This window comes from Arachis ipaensis, chromosome B5, assembly GCF_059453495.1.
Source record: "Arachis ipaensis isolate K30076 ecotype BB chromosome B5, ASM5945349v1, whole genome shotgun sequence".
Classification (NCBI taxonomy): domain Eukaryota; kingdom Viridiplantae; phylum Streptophyta; class Magnoliopsida; order Fabales; family Fabaceae; genus Arachis; species Arachis ipaensis.
In genome coordinates this window covers 5900695-5913683 of record NC_142440.1, presented here as the reverse complement: position 1 = coordinate 5913683, position 12989 = coordinate 5900695, and the positions used below count along the sequence as shown (strand labels likewise).

Below are 12989 nucleotides of genomic sequence, written 5' to 3'. Positions count from 1 at the left end.
ACATTTATACTCTCCTTCTTCACCTTCACAGTCTTCTTATCCATATTTCCTTCCTCCTCTTCAGCTCCAAAATCAAGCCATAGTGTAACTGCCACGCGTGTTACATCTATCTCAACATGTCATGGACCACACATTTCCTAAATCTCTGTGACTCGTTCATCTATCTCCTCCGCACTTCACCCACCAAAAGCATTCACCTCCACGTCTTGATAACAGCATCACCTCCAACCCCGATAACATTCACTACATCCTCAAGACCAAGTTCCACAAGTATCCCAAAGACACGCCTTTTTCCATTCTCCAACAAGCAATATAGATTATTGGAAATTAGGATATCATGAGAAGATTCTCCTTCGACATCATATGCAAATTTTCATTTGGAATGGACCCAAAGTACTTCATTTCTTCGAGTCCAAGCTGGCAGACAGCTTCGACCTTGCATCCAAGCTAAGAGTACAGCGAGCAATGTCGCCATTGCCGCTTATATCAAAACTGAAGCGATTACTAAATATTGGTTTGGAGAAAAAGTTGAAAAAACCGATTGAAGTGGTAGACAATGTGGCCATGTAGATAATAGGGCAGAGGAGGAGGAGGGAGATGGTGACAACGACGACGGGTTTTAACAAATCGGATTTGCTGTTTAAATTCATGGAATTCATCAAAGACGACAAGTACTTGAAAGACATAGTCATTAGTTTTCTGAGTATGAATTGGTTAAGAACAAATTGAGGATTTTTCTTCTTGTAAATATTGAAGTTGCAGAGTATGTATTGTGTAGCTTGAAGTTGTCATGTTAAACTGTTAGAGTTATGCGAGATATGATGGAAATTTGGGAAAAAAACAGTGTCGTTTCCAACTAGAGGGGGTCAGGGACTATTTTGTTCCCTGTTAGAATTGCTAGGGACTATTTTGTCATCGTTAGAGTTGACAAAGCAAAAGACCTAAGTGACCGACGAAATTAATTGTTAGAGACCAATCAAATAATTAATTTTAGTTAAAAACTAAAGTGTCTAGTCCAAAATTCTTTAAAGATCAAAATAAGTAAATACTCTGTTAAATTTGCTCTCTTCGCCACAGTTTTCTGTCTCAAGAAAAATTTAATTGAAAAGTTGCGCTATGGTCACATTCATATTTTGATAATAATAGCCTCAAAATTTGAATGGGAATGCGACTATCGATTAATCAATTTGCCTTCCTAGAATACTGGTGGCACCAGTCATGCAAGTCAAAATCAGTTGTTAGTAACCATGGAACTTAGATTGTGGGGCACAATCTTCTCTCACATTGTTCCACAGAATTGGTCCATTGGCTATAATCAACTTGGAAGTTGGGAGTGACAACTACAGGAGTTGGGACAGGTGAAATTAATTAATGCATTGGAGTTATTTTGGATCTTTTCATGTTTGCTTTTAGCAACAAAACATAAGATATTATTAGGCTTTTATCTTTGGGGGTTAAATTTGGATATATATCTATTTCGAACTGTGAATATATATATACACAATTAGAGTTAGGATCAAATGAAACCTATGTCAATTTATGTAAAATTATGTCGCTTATAGCATTTTAGATGATAAATATTTTATCTATCTAGTTATTGAATCATAAATAACATACAATGAATATCATCTCTACTAGATTTCACCAAATCGGACATCAATAAAAATGTAATTCAAGAACACTTTATTTATGTATATTTTGAATAAATATATTAGGTCGATTTTATAGTATATATTAAAAAAGATACCAAACAATTTTGAATTGAGATGAATTTTTCTTAGATATGAGCCATGGCATATAAGCTTTTAATCTAACACTTACATGAAAAATGATCCTCTCATGAAAAAATTAGAAAGTAAAAAAGTGATGGTTTAATCACTATTAAATTTTAAACTTTGATCATGTGTAAGTTTTACTATCTTGATTCATAGATGATTAAACTGTTATTTTTCTCATTTTACCAAGCTCAAGGTGGAACTTTTTAGTCTTAATAATAAATTTTAAACGAGAATCACCGTTGTGATATATATTTTATTTTATATCTCTTATATAAAAATGATATGGGAGGAGTTTGATGCATAAATTTCTTTTTCTAAAATACTCTTTATTATATAGAATAATGATTATGAATTTTAATTCATCCTTCTAATTATCATTCTAATATTTGAATAAATAAAAATTGAAATATATGTTATTTTTTAATATCAAAATGATAAAAGAACTTATTTTATAATTAGAAGAACAAATTAAGAGAATGAACTAATACTTTTAAATATTTTTCTATTATTTATAAATTATAAAATATATATTTTTACTATTTTGCAGACTCAAACCCAAAAACTTATTAGAATATTAAAGATTTACTAAAATAATTTCTAATTTGTTACTATTATATATTTAATTCATAAAAAATATTACTAAAATAATTTCTAATTTGTTACTATTATATATTTAATTCATAAAAAAATATATTACTAGACAGATTTCTAGTATTTATGATGTCAAAATCTAGTGATTTTCTCTTGTAAGTCACTAAGTTGGATCATAAATTATTGTAAGTACTATGGATTTTGAACAGGAATATGTATGCATGTTGGATTTCACACTCAGATGTTATCCTGTCGAATTTATGGACCCATGTGGGCTGTGGCGTTTTATGTAATGAAAACCAAGATTCGGTGGCCGTACTTGGACCCTTTGTTGTTTGAAGGGGCAGGGGAAAAAAAATATACAACAAAAAATTAAATTTCTTCAAAAGCACCCAGAAGCAGGAAAGACATATAATGATAAATAGTTTATCCTTACACCCCAATAATAATACCAAAACTATTTAATCAAATCACTCGAGGGAAAAATAGCTCTATACATGTGAAGAGAATCTCCTCCATCGTACTCGTCTTTTATGCTCTTGTTATTCTCTCAAGGGTGATATATTATCTTATATTATAATATATCATATGTAATATGGTGTTTATACTTTATATATATATGTCAATAGCAAAACCAAGGCTTTTAGAGCTTGTACTTTGTTATCAAGTGCTGAATTTCTGCTCTGTGGTGCTTGTTGATGAGTCCTGCAATGCATCATTCTCAATTACATCATACTAAACCATAACACCAATATATACATTATAACAAATAATTTAACAAGTTTAACTAAATTATCATCAAACTGCTCTCAACTATTAACTTTGGATGGTAAATTTTATTTCTTAGAATACTAATTTTCAATTCATATTAGCTTACTACTAGTAATGAGTAAATGATCAAATTAATCCATGAAAAATCATTTGGTTTTTAACTTAGTCTTTAAAAGATTTTTTTAATTTTGCTAATAATGTCAAAATTTATTAATATGGCACGTTAAATGTCACCACAACACATTTCTAAGAATTTCAATTGACTATTAACATAATAAATTTATGAAATTAGATCAAATCAAAACCTAATTGAGAGAAGAATTTGAGATATTGAAATTCCTCAATTTGGGATTGATTTAATCTAATTTCTTAAATTAATCATATTAATAGTCAATTAAGACTATTAAGTATGTATTCCTGATGTTACTTAATATACCACGCCAACAAACTTTGACACTATTAATAATAAAAGTGACGAAAAAATTTTTTAAAAACCAATTTAAAAAATAAGTGATCTTGAGTAATTTAACCATTTACTCTATTACTAATAGAAAAATATGATTTTGTTGAAGTGATTATTAGGGGAAATAGATCCTCTCCAGTTTTTTTAACACTTGAAGAAATGCAGTGTGATCTCTCACCGTTAACTTTATAAGTGGGGCCAAAATTAAATATGAGAGAAAGAACAATGAAGGGTGAAAGATCACAATTGACACTATCCAGTTTTTTCTTCACGGGAGAGGATCCACTCCCATTATTAGGTGTGATTTGTGGGGAAGCAAAGTTGATTATGAAGTTGAAAGTGAAGAGAAAAGCAGTGTAGTACTGACCCCAACAGAGGTTACAAAACTGCAGACCGCACATTTCACGGATCTTGCTCCATATTGGTACATCAGCAACATCCTACAGTTGCCACAATTAACATGCGCCACTTGATTTGCTGTTACAACAATCACAACCTTACATTAAGAAAAGATTTAGATAGATAGACATAATAACATCATCGTACCTTCCAGTGCTAGATTGACGGTGTGGCAACAAGAGCATTGTACACTTGTCGCTCCGCGGATGTACATCAGTAAAGTGTGACATCCTCCACAAATTAACTGGGCCATTTCTGTGCCTGCATACATTCATAAATGCTTGGTTCTTTTCAGAAACAAACAAAAAACAGAGAAATTTTTGAATTGGATCATACCGGGTGGTGGCACTGCTGTGACTGCATTGCAAACTGCACAACATACTGACGTGGCTCCAACTGGATACATCAGTAGGTTTCTGCAACCGGAACACACAAGTTGACTCTGTCCACCTACTTACACCATTCACGTTTTCACATTATCTATTTATTCATAATAATATCAACATGTAACCACTTATTAAATCAAATCCACAAAAAATTAGAATATTATATTGGAATTTCCCAAACAGAGAGAAAGAGTGAGGAAGATACCATTTGATGGAGGCGTAGTATATGGAACCGAGGGTGTTGGGTAGGGAGCAAGTGGAACTGGTGGCATTATAACAAAACTCTCAAACAATATGTATTTTTCTTCTTCTTTTTTAGAACTCTAATCAGAGCATAAAGCTCCCTCTTTCTCCCATTTTCACAGCTCCTACAAAATGTGAAAACATTGCAAAGCAAAGCATCAAAACAAGTGATGATGGGGAATAATAAAAAGGCATGAAGAAAAGTTCATTAGTTAAGAGTTTGCCATTAATTAGTACCAATTAAAGAAGCAGAAGAAGAATAAGAGTGGAGGCTTTGTTGGTTCCTTCAACCATGCATGGAGCTAATTAAAGAGAAGGAAGCACTACCTAAGCTAGGCCCTCTCACCAGAAAAATGAGACTTTTTTGGTTGAATAATGTGAAAGTGGGGGCGAATATGCAAACTAGCCCTTCACAGCTTGCTCTAGATAAGGTGGAGAGAGAGACACATACACTTATAAATGAAAAGGGCCCAAGAAAGGATATCACTTGGGGAAAAACAATCATTAAATTTATTTAATAAACGTTAAGGTAGTACTAATGGGGCAATGGCCATAGGTAAGTGAAAGAAGAAGAAGAAAAAGAAAGAACTCTTTTCATCTTCTTCACTATTTAATGGTCTATTGTAATTTGTAAATAATTAAAATTAAAATAGGTATTCTCGAGATCAACTCTGACATGGGAAGGATGGTCCTACTTTGTAGCTTTGAAGCTCAGCCATTGGTGGAATAAGTGAATAACAGTGCAAGCACTTGAGTTCAGGAATGTAATTGTTTCTTTCTTCTCATGGTTAAGATTTGATGGTTCACATTGAACCACGTAGCCTGAACAGTTAAAGTTAAATGAGTATTGTTTGTATGAGAGTGATTTGCATTATATTATTAGGCCAATTCTGTGTGCTGAGATAATGCCCCTAATTGTAATTGTGGTCCTGCACAAGTGCCATTGAAGACTCTCATTTCCCTTCACCTGCAAACTTGTAATATCACAACTAATTTCGTAGGACATTTTTAAAGATTATAACTTCTCATATCTGAATTAGGTATTGTGGGGGTGGGGGGAACAGTTGATGAGTAACTCTCATGGTTTAGGATTCTGCTTAATTATCCTTTCTTCTGTTATTATTCTATTGGACAAGCGAGTGATAATACTCATAATAGGGTAAACCACAAAAAATATATTCTAATAATTTTATTGTTGATAAAAATACATTTTTATTATTGACAAAAATATTCTTAAATAATTTTAAAATGCTCAATATTAAATATATATTCTCAAAAAATGCTTTAGAAATTAAATTTTAATGCGATTTTTTGCAAGTATAATTAGAAAATGATATATTTTTATTTTTTAAATTTTGTAAGTATATATTTTTTGTGATTTTTTTTCAACAACTAATAGTACTTTTAAAAAATCACAAAAAATATATAGTTAGTGAAAAATAACCAAAATTTAAGAATAAAAATATCTCAACTTTCTAATAATACTTGCAAAAAATCGCATCAAAATTCAAGTTCTAAGTATTTTTTGAGAAATACATATTTAATATTGAATATTTTTGTTGCATTTTAAAATTATTTAAGGATATTTTTGTCGATAACAAAATTTGAGTGCAATTTTTGTCAGCGACAAAATTATTCGAATACATTTTTAATAGTTTATCCATGACAATAAGTAAATTTGTAAAAATGTTATATGGATACTAACGGTGTACTAAAAAATGCTCGTTAAATTAAGGTTTAATTATTTTGGCGGTTTCTATAATTTTACCAAATTTTTAATTAGATTTATATTCTTTTTTTTTTTCAATTGGATTTTTATACTATATCAAATTTTATAACTAAGTTCCTACCGTAATAAAAACGTTAGAATTAACGAAATATTCTATTAAACTATACTGAATATTTAATCAAGTGTTAGGCATATTTGTTTTGTTTAACATGATATTTTGTCAATTCTAACATTTTTGTCACGACATGGACTTAATTATAAAATCTGATATGATATAGAAACTCAATAAAAAAAAAAAGTATAAAGACCTAATTAAAAATTTAGTAAAACTATAGAGATCGAGAGAATAATTAAACTTTAAATTAATCATTATATTTATATATAGATATATTATATATATTAATTAAATTATTTTTAATTTATATTTTAACATGTATTTCATATAAATAATTAATTTTTTTGTATGTACCAAAAAATACATAATCTCGCTACTTGTATATATATATATATATATATATATATATATATTTCACTATTGTTGTATTATGTTTATTTCATAATAAAATATAAATTATTTTCTTAAGTTTATGTTTAAAAAAGTTATTTTATTAAATTTGATATAATAATAATAATAATTACCATACTAAAAATTTGATTTAATAAATAAATAAACCAATTCAATTAAAAAATCAATAAACAAGGATAGTCAACTTTATGACCGTAATAAAAGAAAATTAGTTTTTTAAACATAAAAGAAATTAATAGTTTTTTTCTTCTTTTCAATAGTTAGTTGAGATAATAAATTATATTAACTATTTTTTTTTAAAAATTATGCCATAATATTATAAAACTAGCTTTTGTAATTGAATAATCGATAATGAATAGTTGAATACTTGTTTTAGAACATATATTAAACAGTGATATTTAATTATGTTCGAAATAAAAAGAGATGAATAATTGTAAATTATTTTTTAGTTTGATTATTTTGTTAGTTCACATAGTTTAACTAATTATTTAATCAAGTTCTTGTAATATAAAAGTTTATAATTAGATAGATGTACTAGATAAAAAGAGATATACTACACGTGTAAGATTTTTTGTGAACTAAGTTTAATTAAATTGAACAATAAAATTTGGGTGAGTAAGTGAGTGAGAATGATGAGAAAAATTTTATTGATATTAGACTAATTTAATTAAACTTAGTTAATAAAAAAAATTATAAGTATATTACTTAGATAAAAATTGTTAGTTAAATTCTTACTAGTAGTTATTTAAAAAAAAATAATTATAAAATATTCGTAATTCACCTTACATCAAATATAAAAAATAAATACTCCAAGAATATTTTATATTTTTCAAAAAAAAAAAATTAACAAGGACCTAATTGAATTTCTTTTAAGTTTTATCTAACGTATAGGTATAATTATAAACTTTTAAATAGTAAGCATGATAAAACTAAAAATTTCTTAAAATGATAAGAAATTAAATGATAGAATAATTAAAAAATTTTAATTATTTTAGATTAATATACTTTTTTATATATAGTTTGATTAAATTCTCTAATATTTGTATGTAGTTCCAGTTTCAATTGATAAACATATTCATGCCAAAAGAAAAAAATTATCCTTATATATTTTTGCTTTTATAGAAAAAAAGATTTTAGTCCTTCATTCAATATACATACTCTCATCACATCAGCATATATATTTATATTTAATGTCTGATGTATGTTTATAGAACATATGTCCTGCTATCAAAATGAACACTATAATCAGAGTTGAGAGAGATTTGGAATATAATGTTTGGTTACTTTTAAAATATTTGAAAAATACTACTCATTCCTAAGTAGAAGTAATAAGATAAGAATCTCTTTAATAAAATAATGAATTTTTATTCAAATTACTTAGAATCTCTTTAATAATCATTTTATAACATATGTAACGTTTACTTGGAGCACAGTGAGTTGGGAGCTTGTTTGTGATCATGTTAATACTACAAAGGCTAAATTACTAAATTAGTCTTTTATGTTTGGACGTAATTTTGTTTTGATTCTTAAGATTTAAAGTGTTTTATTTAAATTCAAAAAAGTTTCATTTAGCATCAATTTAGTCTCACAGTAGTTAAATAATTAACGGAATTTTCTACATAACAACAGTACAAGAACAAAATCGATAATTTGGAGAACAATACAGACTCCAGAGGCACAAAATCAACTATGGATACATCAATAGATTTATTTATTATTTTTCTTACAATATAAATAAAATATTTTCTATAAAATTAAAGAGAATGATAAATAAATGTATTGATGCATCAATGGTTAATTTTGTGTCTCTGGAGCTTGTACTTGTTCTCCAAATTATCGATTTTGTTCTTGTACTGTTGTTATGTGGGACATTCCATTAATTATTTAACTTTAATCTCACTGTGGGACTAAATTGATGCTAAATGAAACTTTTTTGGATTCAAATAGAACACTTTAAACCTTAAAGACTAAAACAGAATTACACTCACACATAGAAGACCAATTTAGTACTTTATCCTACTACAAATTAAAGTGGTCCATAGATAAGCATGGAAGACAGCAAGAAGGATGGGGACCACAAAGTTTTTATGCTGTTTGTGTTGGATCCGTCCATTGTAATAAGCATGATTCCAAGTGCATATTCCTTCTCTTCAATATATTGTTCTAGATAGAAATATCAATCAATAATTCAGCTTTCAATTTGGAGAAGGAGCACCTTCCACTCCCTCATTAATGGACTAATGCTACCTCCTCAGAAGAAGCTGAAAACCATGTATTTGTTCTTTTGCTCCCAAACAAAACCAAGATTGCTAGTATCTTAGAGAAAATTTAGTTGGATTCTAGCATGTAGCAAATGGTTTAGGGCCTAATCGTATGTTTTTCTGTTTACTTTTCATAATTGAAATATTAAATAAGTTAATGGGTTAACAATTAATTAGTCTTTAAAAGATAGAAATTTTTTAAATTTGTCTCTAAAAAATTTTATCAATTAAATCGGTTCTTCAAAAATTACAAATTAAATTAATCATATTTATCCTCTAGTTATTACATTAACAATTTTCATCAACGATTGATGATGTAGAATGTTAATTGACAACTTACATGACATCTAATATATCTAATCGGACACCAACTAAATATATTTATAAAAATCTATCAATTTAATTGTTAGTTTATATTTACACTAGGGTTTATATGTTTGAGGAAAGAAACTAAATTAATAGATTTTGATTTATATATTTGGTCAGTATTTAATTGGACATATTAGGTATCATATATGTTATTAATTAATATTCTACATCATCAATCGTTGATGAAAATTATTAATAAAATTATTAAAAAATAAATATAATTAATTTATAATTTTTAAAAAATTAATTTAATTGATAAAATTTTTCAGGAACGAATTTAAAGAACGCAGTATCTTTTAGGAACTAATTTTACGTACTATTATCTTGGAAAGGTAAATAAATTAATTATAATTGATATTTATCACATTTATTTGAATTAATCAAATTGAATAATTAATATAATAAACTAATTATAATTGTTGACTCAATAAAATAAATTAAATAAATAAAAATATCTTATGAATATATTATGCAAAAATTATAATACCTTTAAAAATTATTAATCAAAATACATAAGACAAAAGAATTAATACAAATCAAAATAAAATTAATTTATTTATTTTGATCAAATCAAATAATTAATATAATTAATTAGTTATAATAAATACGTTAACTAAATATTAAATAATTTAATATTTATCTCAATTAAATCAAATAAATAATTAATTATAACATATTTAAAATTTATTAGTCAAAACACATAAGACAAAAAATTAAAACTAATTAAAATAATATCAATTCATTTATTCCAGTTAAATAATAATTAATATGGTCAAATAAAATATTAAATAATTTAATATTTATTTTAATTAAATTAAATAAATAGTTAATTAATTAACGTATTTAATGAATCAAATAAAATAATAAAAAATACTTTTAACATCATGTTACGTCAACTATACTATTAATTGAAAAAATTTTATTTTAATAATATATTATAAAAAATAGATAATAGATAAATTATAAAATACAGAAATAGATAAAATAAAAAAATAAATAAAATTATATTTTTTTAATAAATTAAAAAAATATTTACAATAATATAATTGATAGTAGTTAGATAACTATTAGACAATAAATTATAAGAAAATATTAATAAAAAGGGTAAAGTATATTTTTTGTTTCTGAAGTTTGACAAAAATTTTAAAAATATTCCTAAATTTTATTTTATTTCAATTTTGTCCCAAAAATTTTCGATTTGCATCAAATAAACCCTTGACGACTAAATTTTCAAAAAATTTAAAACCGATTCAACAACAATTTCATAAGAACAATTCCTCAACACAAGCAAATTAAACATAATTTTCATGCATTATTGGAGTGAAGTACCAACCCGGCCCCTGTCCATTTCCAAGAATGACAACGCGACCCCTCAAAATAAAATTGATCCAGTTCGGTCCCTGTCCCCGATTTCCGTCACACAAGACGGTCCCATGCGTTTTACTCCGGCGAGACATGACGGAAAATGCTGAGCTGGCTCGTTCGGTGCGTGACCTGTCATAAGAGGTGGATGACGTGTTCAGTCAGTGCTGAGTTGGAGAAATTGAGATGGATAGGGGCTAATTTGTCCTACCCAGTCACAATATAAACGACGTCGTTTCAGTGGGAAGCAACGTTACAGTTGCTTTTGAAGAGGTGGGTTTCCATAAAACCCTTTCCCCCAGCCTTGACATTTACAAGAAAACCCTAGGTCAAAAACTTCTTCACTTCTCGAGACCATTGTGGACACTGTGTTGGTGGAGGGAAGCGTTGAATTTGCTGCTTACAGTGTTAACGACGTCATAGTTCACGGCGGTTTGGTGGTGCTGTTGACGAAGCTGGACGGAATTGTGTCAGGACGCTGCAGACTGTTCAGGTTAGTGATTTTATATGAAGCATTTGTCCCTTGTGCGTTGTGTGGTCCCCCCAAATTGATTCTGCTTCTGACAAGGAACCATTGTTGTCTGCAATCCTTTGTGGTCCTAGTCATGGAAAAATTCAAATAACCCTTAACTATGTGCATTTTGAAAAAAATTAAATAATATAGTGGTGGTCATTCTTGTTTAAACATGTTTATTGTTAGGGAGATTTTATTAAAGCTTGAATAAACTGATTGTAGATGTCTGAATATATGGTCATTCCTGTGTTTCACCATGGGAGAAGATTTGTCAGAAACTCTGAAGGTGATCTCTGCTACTTGGATGGTAAAGTGAAGAGATTTTCCCCCTTAGACTTGGATTACGTAAATTTTTTTGACTTGGTTGAATTATTTAAAGAATTGGGTTACCAGGAGTATAAGCAGATGTTCTGGCTTGATATGGGAGAACCGAATATGGAAGCTGGACTCCATGTAATTAAAGGAGATGTAGAAATTAATCAGATGAGGGAGGGTAAGTTGAGGTATAGGGAAACTAATGAGCTATACATCTACTTTGAACACGATGTGGACATGCCTGATGTAGTTGAAGAAGATGTGGCTGAGGAGACTGTTGTGTTGGATTCATCATCATCATCGTCATCAACTGATGATGGATATGAGACAACAGAGGATGAGCCTTACAAGCCTCCTCCCCTGGATTTGAAACAGATGACAGTGGTAGTGAAGAAGAAAACAATAGGAAGAAAAAAGTTCCAAAAAAGGGAGTTTCAGCAAAGAAAAAGACGAGTAATGAGGCTACTGGGTATGAAACTGAGGATAAAAGTACAGATGAGGAAAAAAGAACTAAGAAAAAAAATAGTGTGCCTAAAAAAATAGTGTCACCTAAAAAGAATGAAGGTAAGAAGGGTGGTTTAAGTAGTAATACCCCAAGACAATCACCAAGAACTGCTAAGAAGAGAACATCTAAAAAATATTCTGGTGTTAGAAGGAGACATATCTTAAGAGATGGACTAGGCAAGAAGGGGATGGAGGGCCAAAGTAGAGAAGCTGGACCAAGTGTTGGGCCTGGGCAAATAGACCAGAGAGATGGGCCTGTAGGTGGATCAGGTGAGGGTCCAAGTATGGGTGATGGGCCTAGTAACCGAAGCTCAGTCCCAACTGAGGTGGAGATGGATAGTGATTATGAGAAACCATATGAGTATGAGAGTGAGGCCTTTAAGAGTCCAGTTTCTTCTGAGGATGAGAGAAGGACAGCATATGATTCCTTTAGTGAGGATACTGAGTATGAAGAGGTAGTATTTAAGGTTGGTCAGATGTTCCCTACAATGAAAATGTTCAAGAAGGCTTTAAAAGACTACTTTGTATTTGAGGGAAAGGATGTGTTATATATTAAAAATGAAAAGCATAGGCTGAGGGCAGCATGTGCTGCTGAGGATTGTCCATGGTTGATTTTCACATCTTGGAATAGTGCTAGTAGGTGTTTCCAGGTGAAAACTCTGATAGATGAGCACACCTGTGCCAGAGACTATGGCAACAACATGGCAGATAGGGCTGGGTGGCATCGAAGCTCATTAAGAGACTACTAATCCATCCTGATATGAAACCAAGGCAGGCA

At 29.1% G+C, this 12989-nt stretch overlaps 1 protein-coding gene across 2 annotated transcripts; it reads right to left on the bottom strand.

The window, feature by feature from the left end:
• Positions 1-2729: 2729 nt before the first annotated feature.
• On the bottom strand, positions 2730-5233 carry LOL1 (lsd one like 1). Of its 2 annotated transcripts, none has more exons than XM_088486072.1 (6): positions 4869-5233; positions 4594-4756; positions 4339-4452; positions 4150-4263; positions 3971-4080; positions 2730-3074 (listed from the first exon to the last, which is right to left on the bottom strand). In XM_088486072.1, the coding sequence occupies exons 2-6, from the start codon at positions 4658-4660 to the stop codon at positions 3033-3035; spliced, it is 447 nt and encodes a 148-aa protein (XP_088342198.1). In that variant the 5' UTR covers positions 4661-4756; positions 4869-5233; the 3' UTR covers positions 2730-3032. The 2 variants fall into 2 exon arrangements, with proteins under 2 accessions (XP_088342198.1, XP_088342199.1); XM_088486073.1 differs by having other exon boundaries at positions 4959-5065.
• Between the last annotated feature and the right edge of the window lie 7756 nt (positions 5234-12989).